This window comes from Seriola lalandi, unplaced genomic scaffold (assembly GCF_002814215.2).
Source record: "Seriola lalandi dorsalis isolate HSWRI2012SDOR001 ecotype SW California unplaced genomic scaffold, Sedor1 jcf7180002054519, whole genome shotgun sequence".
NCBI classification, from domain to species: Eukaryota; Metazoa; Chordata; class Actinopteri; order Carangiformes; family Carangidae; genus Seriola; species Seriola lalandi.
This window is the reverse complement of record NW_019525072.1, coordinates 1,569,292-1,587,227: the sequence shown is the minus strand read 5'-3', so window position 1 is coordinate 1,587,227 and position 17,936 is coordinate 1,569,292. Positions and strand designations below refer to the sequence as shown.

The following is a 17,936-nucleotide window of genomic DNA, read 5'->3' as shown; positions in this document are numbered from 1 at the left end:
TTTTTTCAGTATGCCAAGACAGTGGGTGAGGAAAACAAATAGGGGTGTGCCTGCACATGTACTTAAGGTTGCAACAGATGAAGTGAGGCAGGGAAAAGCAGTGAGGTCAGTCACCAAAGACTACTCCATCTGCCATGTGAACAAGGTTCAAGAAAGCTGCCCAGTGTGGGCTATCACAGCAGTCAAAAAGTCTTCAATGCACAGTAGTCCCTCTACTGTAAGACCATTTCCCAAAGCAGGGCCAAGAAAGACCACTGGTACGACAAGGAGGAAGTCAGACATCTACACAGATACAAGCAGGCCTTGGAGGAAGAAGAAAAGAGTAGTAAGAAGAATGTGAAAATGGCCATATCTGGAAAGAGGAAACGCAAACAAAATAATGCAGAGAGAAAGACAGCCAAAAAGAGATCCAAGAAGAACAAGGATAAGGGTGAGGACACCCCAGATGAAGATGATTTTTGAATTGTGTGCATGGAGCCCTTTGGAAATTCCAAACCCAAAGAAAAGTGGATCAGATGTGTAAATTGCAAGTTCTGGGCCCACGAAAACTGCACCCCTGGAAAACCCACATACATCTGTCACCACTGTGACTCTGATCACTCTGATTAGATGGATAACACACACAGATACACACACTCAAGTTCATGTTTTATCATTTAAGACAGACACAGTACGCATGTTTGTTGTTTTACTAATTGTCAAACGTCTTCCTGTAATTTTACATGGATTATGAGCTACTTCTGACCTCCTGCTGAAGGTTTCCATTTGTATGTGTAACATTCATCGGTATTATCAGGATATGTTCTCAGTGATGAGTTATTTTTGTTCTTAGTGAAGCACAGGAAGATGCTTTAGTGTTGGCACATGCACAATAAACTTATATAGATGCATATTTTGTGGTGTAGTCTCAGTTTTTAGTTCTTCAATCTCGCTGTTACAATTTACCCCAGGTTGTGTTACAACATACCCTGGTAGTGGGGTAGGTTGTAACAATGGCACTCCTTGCATTTGACATCAAATAATGAATTCTGTGATATAGTTGGAGAAGTTAAAAACATTGCTATTTGTAGTAGACAAATGAGGGTACTTTGTATCAAAATCTGAGTACCCTACCGCAAACATTCTGCAAGTTATAGGAGCTGAGTCAAAAAGTGATACAACCATCCCCGGTCTCCCCTATATTCTTATTCAGTGGAAATGCATATGCTATATTTCTGTCCTTAATTAACACTGCAACAGTACAATAAAAGGACTTTTTGTGTCAACATTGAACTGTGAACACAGAACTTTAAACATAACAGTGGCTCTCTGTTGTGAGAGTGAGGCACTGCAAATTATTTGCGACCCGGTACTTAGTGTGACGCTGGCTCTCCTGGTGTGTTGGAGGTGTGTGATGAATGAGATTCTCTAATACAGGGGGACATTTCAGTGGCATGCAATTCTGAATCCTCTTATTGCGACAACAAAGTGTACAAGTTAAGGTCTAGTGAATATTCTCACCAGTAATTATAGTCTGCACCCATGTATAATAAATTCAGTGTATGATACGCCTAAGCAGCGTCCCCTTTCCTCAGCATAATGCAGAACACAGGATTGTTTTCTGCGTGTGCTCTCTTGCGTTCAGAATTGTGCAGAGAAATGACAACTACCATCACCCTTCAATTCATTTAAAAACACACTGTTGCTCATTATCCAGTTTGATTCATATAATCTGCTTTTATAGTCATCACCAGGATAAACTTCTCTTTTCTGTCTTTTTGTGTAAATTAACTTATGTAATGCTCCGCAGAAAACCAGCAGGGTGCAGACATGAGCTTTCTGTAAAATGTAATCTCTATCAAAATAATCTTTGAGATGGGAGTTTTACAGTGAACTTTACACAGCAAGAAAAAAAAATCACAGTGTAATAAGCTCTCTCATATTCCAGCTATGTGATTCCCATGTCCATCAGCAGCCACTGGAAATGGAGGAGGGGTTGGAGGAAGCAGCTTTCCACACAACTATCTCAGATTTGGAAATCTGACGTTCATAGCCCCGTTCTCGTGCACGGGCAGAGGGGAAAAAAGTGGGTGTACACACACTAGTTGTGCTGTGTGCTTTCTACAGTGCTTCAGTTCAGATGAGCTCACCCAGCCGATGCGCATATCGTAGGACCCTACCAATGTGAGAAGGCGCAAAGGAACGGCGAGCAGCAGCCTGGCAGTCAAGTGGGAAGAGTGGACGCTTTCGTGCAAAAGGCAGCTGTTTTTACGCGCAAAGTAAACAGAGAGAAGCGTAAAGGATTATGCGCCCGTTCTCCGCTCGTTGGAACGATTCCGTGGATTTTGTGGGGATGTGAATCCACTCTTGTAGGGCTGTCGCCGACTGGACTGGACTTCGTTGCTGAGCGGCTGATGAGAAGAAGCTTCACTTTAAAACACACTGCTGATCATTTTCTTTCTTTTTTTTTTTTCCTCTCCTTTTTCTCCCACCTCTTCATAAAATGCCAGGATTCCGTCCATCATACTCTCTTCAGTTCAAGCCAGGCTGCTCATTTGGAAGGACGCCAGACCTCCAGCCTCTCAAATCTGCAAGTTTAGTCCAATAAATTTTGACATTGTCTGTCAGCTTTGGAATAAAGAAATCGATACTCAAGAAAAGGGACGCGATATTCTTCCGGAATTTTAACGATCCCCCCCACCCCCCCACCCCCCCACCCCCCTGCTATCCTTATAAATATGCGATTTGGTTGGATTAGGTTGGTTTGGTCCAGCTTCATGCTTTGTAGCTGGAGCAGCCTGATAGTGACTGATTATTGCCGTTGATTTTTGTCAATGCAAGACTCGGGGTGGAAACATGTCTGGCCACTTCTTTGAGAGGATCACTGCTATCAGAGATGGCATTTTGGTCCAGCACTTCGGTTTTCACCTCTAAAGTGCCCCGGAAAATCTTATTCATGTTCACCCTCTCCCTCTCTGTCACCTACTTGTTCTATAGCTTGATGAGCTGCTACAACTCGCTGCAGTTCCCCCTGCAAGAGAACTACGTGTATCAAGGGAGGCTGGTGACGGAGGAGACAACTTTTGTGACATTGAGGGAGAAACTTTATTCCGCTTCCCAGGGCTTTACCGAATTCACCGAGGCCGACAGAACCACCGCGGTTTCCACCGTGAAGGATCATGCTGAGGCCGAACAAAGGACAGTGGAGTGGATTAGGACTCAGGCGTCTCCAACTAAATCGGCAGCGGCGGCGGCTGCGTATCACACCACCGCGCTGGAGAGGGAGCACCAGGAATTCAGCACCACGGACAGCGAACTCAGGATGAACTGCACCTCGGATTACGGAGAGAAGAAACTTCCCCAAGCCATCATCATCGGGGTGAAGAAAGGGGGGACCAGAGCCCTGCTGGAGGCTCTCAGGGTGCACCCGGACGTCAGAGCCGTTGGAAATGAGCCACATTTCTTTGACAGGAACTACGAGAAAGGGCTGGACTGGTACAGGTGAGTTACCATGTCAGTCTGATCTAGTGATTTAAGGACTGCGCCAGTGTTGTGTGCATGTTCTAGCAACACCCGTTTTCTCTTTAACATGCAATAGTGCTTTAGGGTTTGTTTTGTTTTTTTTTAAAATGCATTTTTAAGTGCTTTCCAGTAATACTTCATTTCAGTAAGGTTCGGAAATCTACTCCCAAGAGACAGACTTGAACCAGATGATCCATCAGAGTGATCCACTTTTCTGCCCTCAAGGTTGTCATAGATAATGTACTGTTGCGTGGTCATGCAAACTTTCAAAGTCAGTCTGCGCTTTCAGCTGCACCGAGCCATAATAAGAAAAGAAAAAAAAAATACTTTTTTTCACTATGTTGAATTCAAGTATGTTTCAAGCAAGTCTATGCAAGTTGATTTTCACACATGGTAACATGAATGGGAGGCAAAGACAAACTGAAACTGTGGCAAAATCAATTCAAAAAAATGTACTGATTTATGGTAAATGTCTAAAACATGATCAAACTCTGACATGGTCCTATAATAGACTGATCATTTTTTTTTCAAATGAGTGAAGAGATTTTTATAATCTTGTGTTGAGAGTCTTAATATCAGAGTCTAAACTTGCCTATGTGGAACAAATCATCCTTTTCTAAATTCTGAGCTGTGTATTTAAAATACATTGAGAGGCAATTTGAATATACAGTGTTCAAACAGCAGTTCTTCTCAGTAAAAGAGAATCACACTGTACCACAGGTCTGTCTGTTATTGTGATGTTCTGTCAAACAGTAAGCAAAAATTTAGACTTTTAACAAAGTTGTTCTTACCAGTTTCAGTCTAGGTTGTAGTCTCGTAGTGTCTTTAGTCTCTTAACATTTTATTTTACATATTTAATTTGAGTTTTTGGTATTTTGACATAGTCACCGGGTGCTTCAGGCTGGCTCCTGTATCCACTGGTGAAAGTGAAATGCACAACACACTGTGAGACAGCAATCATAGGATGTTTATGTTATATAACTGATGAGACATTGGTTATTTGTTGATGCCATTTTTGACAGTGACCAACAGATTTTGGCTTAATATGCACTCGCTCGGATACACACTCACACACACATGCACAGTCATGCTTCAAAACACTTGGGGAAGAATTCTATAGGAGTACATTTTGTGTTCTTGTGATATGTACTGTACATAAGTTGTACATTTAAAGGAGCAGCTTTTCCGACCGACCGTTCAACCCATCACTTACCAGAGCTCCTCCACGCTCAACTACATATAATCTAACGTGACAGTGGCTGTGTAAGTACTGTGTATTCTCAAATACCTTTTTGTCTCTGCTTCGCAACTGCTTCTCAAAGGAGTGTGAATTGTCCACACCTCCCTTCACATATGTGACGGTTTACATTCACTTTGAGTCCAGGTTTTATTGGCCAAAGAAGAAGCTGTTCATCACTGCAATGTTTATGGGAGGACAAAATCAATTTGAGGGTTCATTCATGGTCAGTTGGTCATGACTCAGGTAGGCGTTGTTCCCACATTATGATGTTTGACCAGGGGAATTCACGATTTTGTAATTGAGTCAATGAGCTGGTGAGAATGACGCTGACGAAAAGTTCCTTCTGTTTCTCCATATAGACCCCGGGTCTGTTGCGCCGGTGTTTGGGTTGTGGAGCATCTGCTTTCATCTTGCTGCATAGGCATGGGAGCTCTCGGCTGTTCATTTAGCCTGTGTTAATGCAAGCTGTTTCATTACGCTCACGGTGAAAGGCTCATTAGACAGGAGGATGACATGCTTACATAAATAATAATAAGTGTGTGCGTGTGTTTTAGGGCCCCTGAGCCAAACAAATCCCAAAACCTTAATTTTATACCTTTCATTGTCCAATGTGTGACATTCACTTCAGAATGGTGCGATCAGGGAGGAAAGAAACATATAGGCAACATTTAGCACTATTGGGGGGGTGAACTGATATAAAAATTCGTCCAGACCACATTTATCTGTTTGTTTGTTTCTAAATGATGCATTTTACTGCATCACTCACTCCTGTCTGTGATGCTCTGGCTAATGTGCACTTAATGGAAGTGAAATTACGATCAGTTACAGATGTTTGCAACCATTTGACATTGGTGTAGATGAATGAGATGAGTAATCTAATACACTGCGATTCATAAATTCTTAGTAACACCTGCTCCACATTTTGGTGTATAAGATAGATAAACTATGGGGGAATATATCCCAAAGGCAGTCTCTTCTCAATACAGTAAACCCAAAGATGTCTGTGTATTTTTGCACTAAAAGCTTGTATTAATTGTCCTTTACAATCTATTGTACAAATATTCAGGTTTAGTGATCTTTCCAGAGAGTGTGGTTCTTGTGGCTGTGTTTGGATTGTTGTTATTCGTGTGTGTATGGGGGGGGGGGGACTGCTTTGTTATTTTTTTGTGATGCTCTGGAGGAAAGAAAACAGGATGAAGGAAATTTCCACTGAGTCTTGTGCTGTGAATTAAAGCTCCTGCCATGAAGTGAGAATATACAGCGGGCATATGTTCAAGCTCGCCTGGAGCCTTTGCCACTGCAGTGTCCTGTGTGGTTCACTGAGGGTCAGAGGTAGTAAGGTGAGTCCATTTGAACAGGAACTTTTCAGTTAAATCTTGAACATTTGATTTCATTTTTCTGTTTCAGACACACCAGAGAGAAAAAAAAAAACTGGATTTTCACTGCAGATTTTTCCTGGCACATATAAAGAATCAGATCCTCCAAGGATGTTGCCATTATCCTGTAAACTGTCTGAAATGGTCAAACATCAGTGGCAGTAAAGGAAATATGAGCTCCTTTATGTCAGCAGCAGCCCACACCCCCTCCTATTCCACAGCCACAATGTTGGGAGGCAAAGCAACCAGCAGACGCTCGCTGAATCAAATACAGGAAGTAACTTGTTGGGTTTTATTTTTTATATACAAAGACTGTAGGTTTGTAGAGGATTCATCATAACAACTGCACTTTATCATTTTTTGAGTAATTGGAAAAATCTAATCAAATTAATTGATTCATTCTCTCAAAAATCTCTCTTATGTGATTCTGCTCTACTCTTTTTACATGGATGAATAACTTCCTAAACATGACAGAATGCATATATCATTAGTAGGGTTGCAACTGATTATTTCCATTATCGATAAATCATCCAAGTACTTTTTTGATAGTCGATTAATTAATTGAATTGAATGTCAAAAATATAAAAAGTAATGAATTTTATAATTTATAAAACAAAAAAGAGGAAAAGATGAATGAATCCACTAATCATTTCATCTTTTCTGAACCGTTGTTTTCATAAAATGCTTTCTGAAACCCTTTTGCAATTGCTGTAAAATATATGACATAAATGAACACATCACCAAAGTCCTACTTTTCCGTGACTTCATTTGGATTTAATTGTGCAACAATATATACATGTATACATATACATAGAAAGTGCTGCTTTTGCTGTTAGAGTAAGTTGGTCTGTTACACCCCACACTGGAAAACTGATCAGTTACTGACACCAACAAAATAAGCAAAAGTAACTCCAACTACTGAGATTGAAAATCTAACGAAAGTAATCTGTCATATATGTACATCAGAGAACGTGCTGAAAGTTTTGCCATTTTCTGAGAAGGATAAAGGCTTTCAGGCTTTTTGTATTTTATTCTGTAGAATGTGGTCTACATGTTTTTTTTCATAACACCTGGATACATTTAAAATCAACGTTTCTTCCATTGATTTCACTTCTTGAAGATGGTTTTGGCTTCCTGTACAGACACAGAGCTCCATGCTATTAACATTTTCACGCAACCCCGGCACACATTTAATGTTCACATCAGGATTCCAGGTATGGTGCGGGTCTCATATGAGCCTCCATGGACAGGTCCAGATGGGTGATTGGTGCTGCATTCCTGTTTTTAGCACTCTTGGACAGTTTCTCCACTGTGTTTTGGGCTTACTTGAACAAGCAATTAGCAATGTAGTGCCATCATTACCATACACAGAGGACTTTCATCAGCCAATTGGCGCTTCTAATGTTGCCTCTATTTCGGAGTAAAGAGGATGAGCCACCACCACAAGGATTTAACTTATCTGTTCTCTTGAGTATTTCTCAACCTGGTGCAAATGCCCATCCTGGAATAGGAAACATTTGATGCATGATGACCAATACAGCAACTGTTACTCCAGCTCTGTGCCAGTGTTGGTAGACTTCAGTGGAGAGATAATGCGCCTCATGAATTGCGCTGAAGAATGTAATCTATTATCAGTCATACGTGATTTATGCCTTCAGTGGGTGACCATTCTCAGCAGGAATTCACACTTGTTAGGGACCCGTCTAATGAGGGCTTATTAGTGAGGTTGACTGTTCCGTATCTTAGTCATTTCTGCAAAACAAACCAAACAAATGTTGTTGTTTTTTTAAAAGTGTTAACTAATAGGGGTTTTAAAAGGAGCAACCAGAACAGAACACGAATTTAGAACAGAAAAGTTAATCACTAAAATGCTGAACGGTTTGTCTGAAAAACTTTGTCATGGATTAGTAATCATTAGAGACAGGTAGAAAACATGGTGTGATCGATTACAGTTGAATCTTGTTGACAGAGCAGTTATTTTTCCTCTTCTTTTTAAATTTAAAAATGGTTACACTATTATGTTGCAAAATAGGAAATTATGTATCTTTTAAAGCGCTTTAAAGTTTGAGTTAACGGGCAGATCGATTGTGGCAGAATCAGCCGACCACCTTGTTAAAAATAACAGCATTTTGAAAAGTGTCAGACTGTCCATTTTAGATTAATTCCAGTTGAAAAGTATGTGTGACCAGATCAAATAATACGACAGGAGGCATGAGATTTCTCATCTTTTGAGGCTCAATGGAATTCTGCTCTGCATTGATGTGTGAACTGGACAGTCGGCAAAGTAGGAAACAGTTATATCAGTCTTTTCACAAGGAATAAGAATGGCTTTTTTTCACAGTGAAAGAAAAAAAAATCTGGTAGAGAGCAATTGTGCTGAGAAATATGCTATGTAATAAAGGAATTATGTAATAAATATATAATCAAGTAATTTAAAATGTTGAAGCATGAATGTGTCGTCAAACTTCTTTGGATTTTATGAGCAAATGCCAAGAGTCAAGGTAAAGAAAGACCCATATGTGTTGGTTTTCTAACTTTAGGCTTCCGTACAGTCAGCATCCGTGTTTGCTCTGGTGCAAAGTTGAGCTGATACCTATCGAAAAATCAATACAGGAGTCAGAGATACAGCTGCATCGACACAGAACCACAGACCTGAACCAAATTCTGTGTGAAATTCATCACAAATCGATACGGCTGTGAAACACAGATCTTAAAATTTCAAGCAGCTCTGTCTCTGTGTCGTTTTGCTACTGGTATGTGTGTGTGTGTGTGTGTGTGTGTGTGTGTGTGTGCGCACGTGCAACCCACCCCTCTTGTGCTATGATCCCCTGTAACATTACCTACTTTAAAGACATCCACTTCCTGGAAACAATTTTACATGGAGGAAAGTCAGACTCCAACCTTGTACAACACCGGCTGAAGTCTCTGGTATGCAGAACATGCAGCGGCAATGTAGGACACAAAGGAGGCACCATTGACTTTGTCACAAATTTATGAGGGCGGCATAACACAGAATAATAGAGCGCTGATGGAACCATTACCTGATCGAACGCTGGTGAATCGGCTTTGAATCGCAATGAAATTAATCTGTAAAATTTAAATGGACTTCACTTATATAGAATTCAGAGCACTTTATAACAAATAGCACATTCATCACACCCATACACTGAGGGAACAGCCATCAATTTGGGGTTCACTATCTTGCCTAAGAACACTTTAACACACAGACTGGAGATTGAAGCACCGACCTCCTGAGCAACAGCCATAAAACATGTCTGGGATACTTAGAGGTATATAGAGGTATAGATACACACAAACATATACTTCACCTAAAACACAGAATAACACATTTGTGCACCGAATGAAACAATCCTAACTGCTTTTCAAATTCACTAAAATGAGTCTGTGTATATGAACAAGCCATGGAAACATTTTACAGTTTAAAAAATATCATAAATCAAAAAAAAAAAAGATTTATATACTGTACTTCATCAAATCATTTCCACTAAGAGAATAATAATAATTGATTGTATGTATGTGATCTTCCATATGAACACACAGGTAGCTGTCCTTAATGACATATCACTCTGTCAGCCCACCGCTAACACACAACAGCTGCCACCTTTTGTAACACTGAGTCTCGCCACAGACTGTATGGATCTGACCCAGTGTAAAAGGATTTATTGCCAAGTTCACCTGTTGTTGAGGTGAATACATCATTTATCAAAATCATAGCCCCACAGTCGGGACTTGGCAGCCCTAAATTAAAAGCATATTCTAAGGGAGAAAAAGACGAGGCAAAAAGAAAAAAAAAAGAAAAAACAGGCCATAATCTAAAGAAGCTTAGGTTGAAGTAGTTGTGTGACTTTCATGCAGCATTAATGAACAAAAAGAAACTGCAGTAAAAACTAATCCAAGAGGATTATGTTGGTCACCTGGAATTTAGATGTCTCTGGTGAACATGTGAGCATGTGCATATACTGTTTCCTCTGAAAGATATTTAAACATAAGATAAATCAGCTTACTGTGAACCAGAACCAAAGTATTACAGAGGTTTGCAAGCTCTAATATCTCTGTGTTATTAAAATGACACTTTAACCCCCTATGCAATAAAAGCTGAGGGGATGTGCCTATAAATCTTTGGGAGCGGTGTTCTTACCCTTTCATGGCTGCCAGAAACGAGCTGGCGATAGCTTCCAGCTCCTCGGTGACTATTCCCAGCAGACATTGTTTTTATTCCAGCATACTCTGAATCTATTATACTTTTGTTGCTGGCTGCTTTTCAATCATCTTTTCTTGATGCTTCATAATATGTGGCCTTTTAAAAGGATGTCACAGAATGAGCTTTGCCATTTCCAAGGACTTTCCTCTTTGTGCGAGTCGTAATGTGCTCTATAATCAATACATCGTACACCGCTACAAAACTTTTACCTCAACCAAGGCCGCACAATAGACTGCGTACACTACTCATCTCACCTTATCAAAGCAACGGATCCTTTCTTTCACTGTATTGTGAAAAAAAAAAAAAAAACACATCTTTTTTTTTTTTTTTGACATATTAAAGTCTATTCATGGCGAGCAGTGTCGGTGTATCATGTGTGATTCAGCTGCTGTAGGACATTGAAGGAACAGTGTGTAATGCAGCACAGGCTTTAGTGAACCTGCAACCTTCGATTGTAAGACGGGAACTGGTGACAGGAGGTGTGTAATGGAGACATGGATCCACTGCCGAGCCCGAGCAGCAGAAAAGTCTAAATCCAACATTTATCCCTTGTTTAGCCCCGCTTTCCCTCTCTCAGCTGCTCCATGGGCAGCTTAGCCCCTGACTCTTGCCACCTGACTGGGAGCCTGTGACTCCACTCAGTGGGGAGATGGGAAAGAGCAAGGTGGGCCAGATCCCTGAGTAGGCAGGGTGCCATCCCTTCCAGCTGGGCCTTGTGTGCTGCTGCAGTGCCTCCCTGTCCTGAGCCTTCCCAACATGGCAGAATCTGCCTACGCCTGATAAGACGGCGCCAAGACTCACAAGGACGCACCTCTGAGTGCTCTGATGCCAGTGCTGCAGTTGTGGAATTAAACTTTTTAATTAGCAGCATACCCCAGCGCTGTCAAGAGAGTGGACCGCTTCAGTCAGGTCTTTCTCATTGCCCGCCCTCTTTCCACTTGATTAAACTCCCAAGGAACATGGACTTCTGAGATTCCAGTTACCATAGGAGCAATCATGTTTATTTCTTGTTTGGGAATCTCTTTAGATGCAGCATAGCACAAAATTACTCATTATATCCCACAGCTTGAAAGAACAGCCTTTTTCCTCCTGCTCCACCTCGCGCACACAAACACGCAGGCGCGCACACACACAACACACACACACACACACACACACACACATTATAAATCATGAATTGAACAACAGGCCTACTACATTTCCATGTCATTCCTGTCCACCCTGTTGAATCAACAATGCAAATGAGCCATCTACCTCATGAGTAAGAAATGACTTCTTATTGTAACAAGGCCCTCCTCTGTGATTATCAAACACACAGCTGATTGTCAAGTATAATGGTGGAGTATCAGTGAGTGCTTGTGCAATCTCACAGGCAAAGCTGAACATCCACACATTTTAAAGTCCATGTAATTTTAGTTCAATTGTTAACGATCGTTCATATGCAATCATTTATACATGAAAGGATTGTCTGTATTGTATGTACCGTCTGTTTTTATGTGTTTCTATTTTCAGTGGAAAGTGGTTCAGTAATTTTATATGCAGGTCCATTTAATGCCCTAGGCCAGACATCCATTGGAAATTGTTGTAAAACTTTTAATTTTATGTCAACTTTACTCAGCTTCTAGTCTGTTCTACATTCATCAGGAAATTATATTTGGTTTGCTGTTGAGAATAAGATGGAAAAAATGTAAGCACTCACTACGTACTGTACTCTGTATGATCGAAACGAAGCTACAGCCAGCAGCTGGTTAGCTTAGTGTAGCATAAAGACTCAATACTGAGAAACAACAAGCCCATCTCTGTCCACATCTCAGCGATGATTCATCATTACATGGGGTTATATAGGGGTTATATGGGTCCATTTACTAGCCAAGAAAAAGTCCGGCGTGTAACCCCCATAAAATAGAAAATCATAATTTTTATACTTCATTGTATGGATTAAACAAACTGGGAGGTGGATTTTGTTACCGCTGGAAACAGTCAGGCTGTAGGTAAATAAAAATGAAAGATTAAAAAATGATTTCCAGACTGATTTCACAGAATGTATTAACATGTATTATCAGGTTTTTACTTTTTTTTTTATCTCAGGTGAAAACTTCTCTTTGCAGTACTTTGTAGATTTGAATTTCAACAAGTACAGCCACAAAGCCACAACTATCTCAGCGCAGCTAATTAGTACAACCATTACAACACTACTCTCCAGGTTTCCTCTTTTCTGCAGCAAATATCCTAATACATGGATCTACACATAGTGTAGAGCACAGTGCTGAATTACCTTTCAGGAGGTTTTTTTCTTTCACTGCTGTTTTGTTTTGGCTGAATTGAAACAGCTTCTTTTTTTTTTCCTTTTTTTCTCATTCCATTTCCGGATTACAGATTGGTTTGATGTTATTCTAGCAATCTGTACTGTAACATGAGAATTATGGAAGAAGTAATACCGCTCTATCCTTTTTGCATATGGAGAAGAAAAAAAAAAACAAAAAAAAAAACTCTTGAGCAGTTAATGGGTATAGCCAATTTCATCCTGCCTTTGGTCCTGCTCAGAATTCATGTGCATTCCTCCTCTCTCACACACACATCCATCTTGCCCCGCTGTAGTTACACTCTGATGCTTTCAAGTGGAAGTCTATTTTACTTATGGTTAGAATTTAATTCACTGTTTTTTTTCCCCCTTTCATTGCTATGAAGTGGCCGTAGGTTATGGTTCGCCATCAAGGCTCATATCCACTTTATTTTTGTGTCCATCAAAAGAGCCAGATAAAATTCAGAGCAGCCTTCTCCTCCGTTGTGGCTGGGATAGAAGGGAGGACTTAGGCTTGTGTTTTTGTTCCGCGACATGGACAGATTGTCTGAAAATGAAAGACATAGCTTCATCTGTTAAATAATTTATTTTGGACCCAAAATAAAGTATAAGCTGAAGTCATTTTATGCTCAAAGGGATTCATCTCTCCCAAAAGATTATTTGCATGCAACAGAATTGCCGTGATGTGCTTCTAGTCTGGAGGAACAATGATTCTGTTCGCCAGTATGCTGGTTTACAGACGTCTTTAAATCTCTGCAAATAAGACTACCTTGGGACAAATACGCATGTCAATCATACTTGTCAAGATTCCAATTTTCCTTCCACATCTCCTGGAGCACTTGTGCTGTTCATGCGCCTTATTGGCTGTGAGGGATGTGGTCTCATGACACAAGCTGATGCATTTGTTCAGTCAAAGGGAAAACCCTGACAGGAATGGTCATGGAGCCAAGATACAGGGACTGCTGGGAGTATGTTTCAAATGTGTGTCCATGTGCTGATTGGTGCTTCTGTGGTATGCTACGCTGAGGGATGGGGAGAATGAAAATGTTGGCTTTTCCCTCCAGTATAGGCAGCTTTATCATATGACCGTTACACAGTGGATATATGCAGCATGTGGCTGATTTTCCATCATGAAAAGCCTTGGCCATTTTTCTTTTTTCTTTTTTTTCAAAGCACAGGAATTAGCATGCTCCTAACCACATTTGCAATTTCAGCCATTTCTCAAGCTTCTCATTTTTAACCAATTACCTTCTTTTTGAAGGATTTGATGAAAACATTCGATGAAAACAAAAAAGTTACAGACGTGATCTTCGGAGCCAAACACGTCTCATGCTCTATATAATATCTCCAGTTCAGCAACAACCTGACAGGCTTAATTCAATTATGGCTGTGTGATGTGTTGAGACTCCGGAGGTGTGAGCTAATTCCTCTGTTTACACCCCTGAGTCACTGTCACAAACAAAGACAAACACGTTCATTGGCTTCCAGGATCTTGTTTGCTGTGATTGTCCCATCGCCTTTGAAGTTTCTCATCGCTTTATGTTGTTTACTTATTCATGCTCTTTCTTTCCCTCAAATCACCATGGGGTATTCTGTTAGAATAATTTTAGCACAGTGTGAAACAATGTATGAGCTCGGTATTAGATGTGTAAACTGCAGTCAACACACTACAGTACAGTAGAGACGCCACTGTGCTGGACCGACTGGCAGTTTTGATGGGGAACGCTTCGATCAGTAAAAATCCTGACTTCATAACTGACTGCGATGGAACATATTGCTGACGTCTCTGCCACCAGCACCCTCAGTGCATTTGGTATGTTGGAAGTCATTAACGCAAGCTGTGGCATTTGCCAAACTCCCCTGAGACTTGGATTAAGCCAGTGAAATGCAAAAGGACGGTTTTAGGGATTATGCTAATTGCTAATTGCTGTATCAGGAGGTGATTGTTTTTCTTGGATAATTTGGATTATCGTCGTCAGAGATTTAGGAGAGACTTGACGTGTTTTGCCTTTCTAATAAGGTTATTACCTGCTCTCAACCATGACGCCATGCTCTTCCCTTGTGGAACCTCTGATATGTGTGATATATTGTCTATAACGCACCACATACACATAATCAAATCAGCGATGAATTGTGCTTCAGACGAAGAGAAAAACGTGGGAACATTTTTAGTTGAAGTACGTCTCATAATGTAGCGTTCATGCCGTCCCAGGGCTGATGGGGAGAATTTAGTTTGGGTATTCACATCCTCTTTTCATTCAGTTGTTATAAAACCGACATTCACAAACCATGTTTACCAAAAGTAACCACCAACACCAAAACATATAACCCACAAATGAAATGACTTAAAGTGTGAACAAATGTTTTCAACAATAACGTCTCACACTTGGACTCAAATATTGAACACTGATCATCATAGTTCATATTATGCTAACAGCTCTGTTTGCTGCCAACAGAGGGCCTTCTTAAGCCCCAGCTCCCCAAGGATGCAGTCTGCTGCAGAAATCAAACCTTCGCCTCTAAAGTGTCAACATACTGCTGGAATCAGACACATTTCTCTTTCCAGTATTACCCATTTCTTCAGTGTTCATGTTGGATAAATGTCTAGAAATCTCTTCAGAAAATTGACTTTAACTGCTCAGAGCTGTTATGAATTATGAACTGCAAATGCAGAACGACTTCCAGTGTTACAGATTCACAAAAACGTAAATAAAGCAAAACTGAACGGCAAAAAGTTAAGAGAGCCAAAGTTCCATGGACATGGGTATGGAGTGTTACGGAAATTGTAATAAAGCATTACTAACTAAAAATGTACAATTAAAATAGGCATTGACAAATTTGTTCACAAATTAATTAATTGATCTATAAATAAAAAAGTCTAAACTACAAAGTAATTTATTATTAGATGTTTAAAAGGGTCATACATGAGGAATTATAAAAAGAATTAACAAAAGAAATATTAATCCATCAATTAAATAAGGGTTCACAAAAACAATATTAAACAGGCGAAAAGAACATTTTTTAAAAATACATTCATTACTTCATGAATGAAAATGGAATTTAACAAAATAAATAAAAAATAACTGGATTCACAAATTAAATTATGAATACAGATTTTAATCAGGCATTTGAAAATACAATTTTCCTTTCGTAATTTTGATAATTGGTAATCGCCTGGCATGTCACATTATGCAGAGAATAAGAATAAGGGAAGAAGTCAATTAGGGTGGCTTTCGAAGTCGAGGGTGTCTCCATTGGTGCAACATTCTCCATTTCATTGGCAATGTCCCTTTAAAATGATTGATATGCGAGTGTAAGACACTTTAAGAGAGTGAAAGCCAAGGAAGGAGAAATGGTGTGAACACAGTAGGTTCCTATGAGGATCTTCTTGGCGCCTAAACAGTGCTGGAAAAGATAGCGAAGGTATGAGACGGGCACAGCTCCCTAACCAATCAGTGAGCTTGTTACATCCCACGGCTAATTTGCAGTGTTTTACCTAATTTTACCAACGCAAAAACCAAAATGTAATAGAAAGGCTAAACGAAGAAGGTAAAGTGACTAAGCAAATCCAACACGAAGGGGGCATTAACCACAGTGTGTCAGATCAAAAAACAATCCTTTGGGTCAATCAATTTTTTCATCGCACACGGATGTGTTTTTGGCAAAAAGCTATTCAAATACTTCAGTTTCTCACAGAATATCAAAAGTATTTTTGAAAACAAAACACAAACAAAAACACATCCGTAGCTAGCACCATGAGCTATGCTATGGCAACAATGTATTCATATGACAAAAATCAGAAAAATCATGTTGATTGCTACTTCTAAGCGACTCTTCAGTCGCTCAGTGAAATAAAATATTTATTCCTGTCTTTAGACCTTGCTCTAACCTTGGTTAGCCTTTAGTGTTTGTCTGCAGTGACTAAGAAGCAACAACCTTCAGACACAAGGTGTTGCTGAAAATCTAAAAACAATGAATAAATGGGTAAATAAGGTCTGTCACCGAGATGGTTGTTTTCTACATTTCGGAGTGTCTTACTCACAAATACAATAAGGTTACATTTAACAGCTACAGAAAGAAAAACAACATTCGGTAAGAGTTTTTATTGTCGGGGAGAAAAAACTGGAAAAAACATACCATTTCGCTTTAGGGCTGTTGATAGGATCCTTGACTTCTTCTCATCTACCGCTTTTTTTTTTTCTTCATAAGGTATGTGAACTGCATCTTACTATTCATTCACATGAATTTTAAGTACGCTCAGGGTGAATCTCCCAACAGTCGCTTTCTTCTCTAATCGACCTCTAGTTTGTTTCATGTCTACAAGACAGGAGGAGGCAGAATCCTAAGTATGAATTGATTTTTGAATGAGCATACATTTACTCTTTAACACCTGCAGAACACACCGGGGCTGTGCTCTGCGGCAAACAGGCTGTCTTAATTGATTTGAGTAATGAACAAGGATAATGCCTTCTGTCTTTTTGACTCAAGGTCACTTTGCCATCACAGTCTTAAGCTGTGTCCTCTGCTCTTTATAAAAGGACCAACTTACCATGAAAGTGTATCTGGGCCGAGGTGAGAAGGTAGCTGCTGTAACTAATGGGTTTATTTAATTCAATTTATTGCTTCAGCCGCTGCATCATATGAGACATGCTGGTCACTGTAAGATTGAGGTTTCTTCATGAAAGAAAGAGAGATTAACCCCCTTTTCGAAAGGGCAGAATACACTCTCATGTCATGCTGGATTTTCGTGCCTAGATAGCTGGATGTATAAATCTGCAGAACTAAATGAATATAGGTTTGTGGTGAAATGGGCCCTCAAGCTTATTTCGTACAAGCCTTGTAATCAGCGTCACGCTGGGGCTATGCTCGCCGGGCTGGGAATCTGTAATAAATGAGGGCTTTGTCAACATGTCCACTGTTGGATGCAGGCAAGCAGTGTCTTTTGATTTCAATGTGTCAGCCGAAAGGCACTCCAGCATATTTGTTCAAGCAAATGTTTAACATTCACTGCTATCTTTTTTCATCTATTATGTATTTGTATGGATTGGGGATGGCATTCTGTTTTCACCCTCAGCATATTGTAATAATTAATGAATCCTTAATACTATTATGTTGGCTACATGTCACACCATATCTGCCCCTTAACACATCGTCTCCAGTTAAAATTTTCCAAATTTCTGATACAATCTGTAGAATACAAATGAAGCGGTCCGAGCAGCTGCTGGCTCCGCGTTGTCTCAGCTCGGAGCGAATTGCTTTCTCTTAAATTTGTTTTGTAATACACCTCACATTTAC

The 17,936-nt window shown here is 40.0% G+C and overlaps 1 protein-coding gene and 1 long non-coding RNA gene across 2 annotated transcripts in view; both read left to right on the top strand.

Annotated features, from left to right (window-relative positions):
• Window positions 1-890, top strand: part of LOC147818705 (uncharacterized) — a 1,490-nt gene extending 600 nt beyond the window's left edge. The window contains exon 2 of the long non-coding RNA XR_015437701.1: window positions 10-890. This is a non-coding gene — a long non-coding RNA (uncharacterized LOC147818705). The remainder of the gene's footprint in view (window positions 1-9) is intronic.
• Window positions 891-2,696: 1,806 nt separating this feature from the next.
• The window catches only part of hs3st4 (heparan sulfate (glucosamine) 3-O-sulfotransferase 4), a 76,120-nt gene continuing 60,880 nt past the window's right edge, over window positions 2,697-17,936 (top strand). Inside the window, exon 1 of the mRNA XM_023413769.2 lies at window positions 2,697-3,480. Within this exon, the coding sequence (XP_023269537.1) occupies window positions 2,876-3,480 (605 nt within the window). The 5' untranslated portion in view covers window positions 2,697-2,875. The remainder of the gene's footprint in view (window positions 3,481-17,936) is intronic.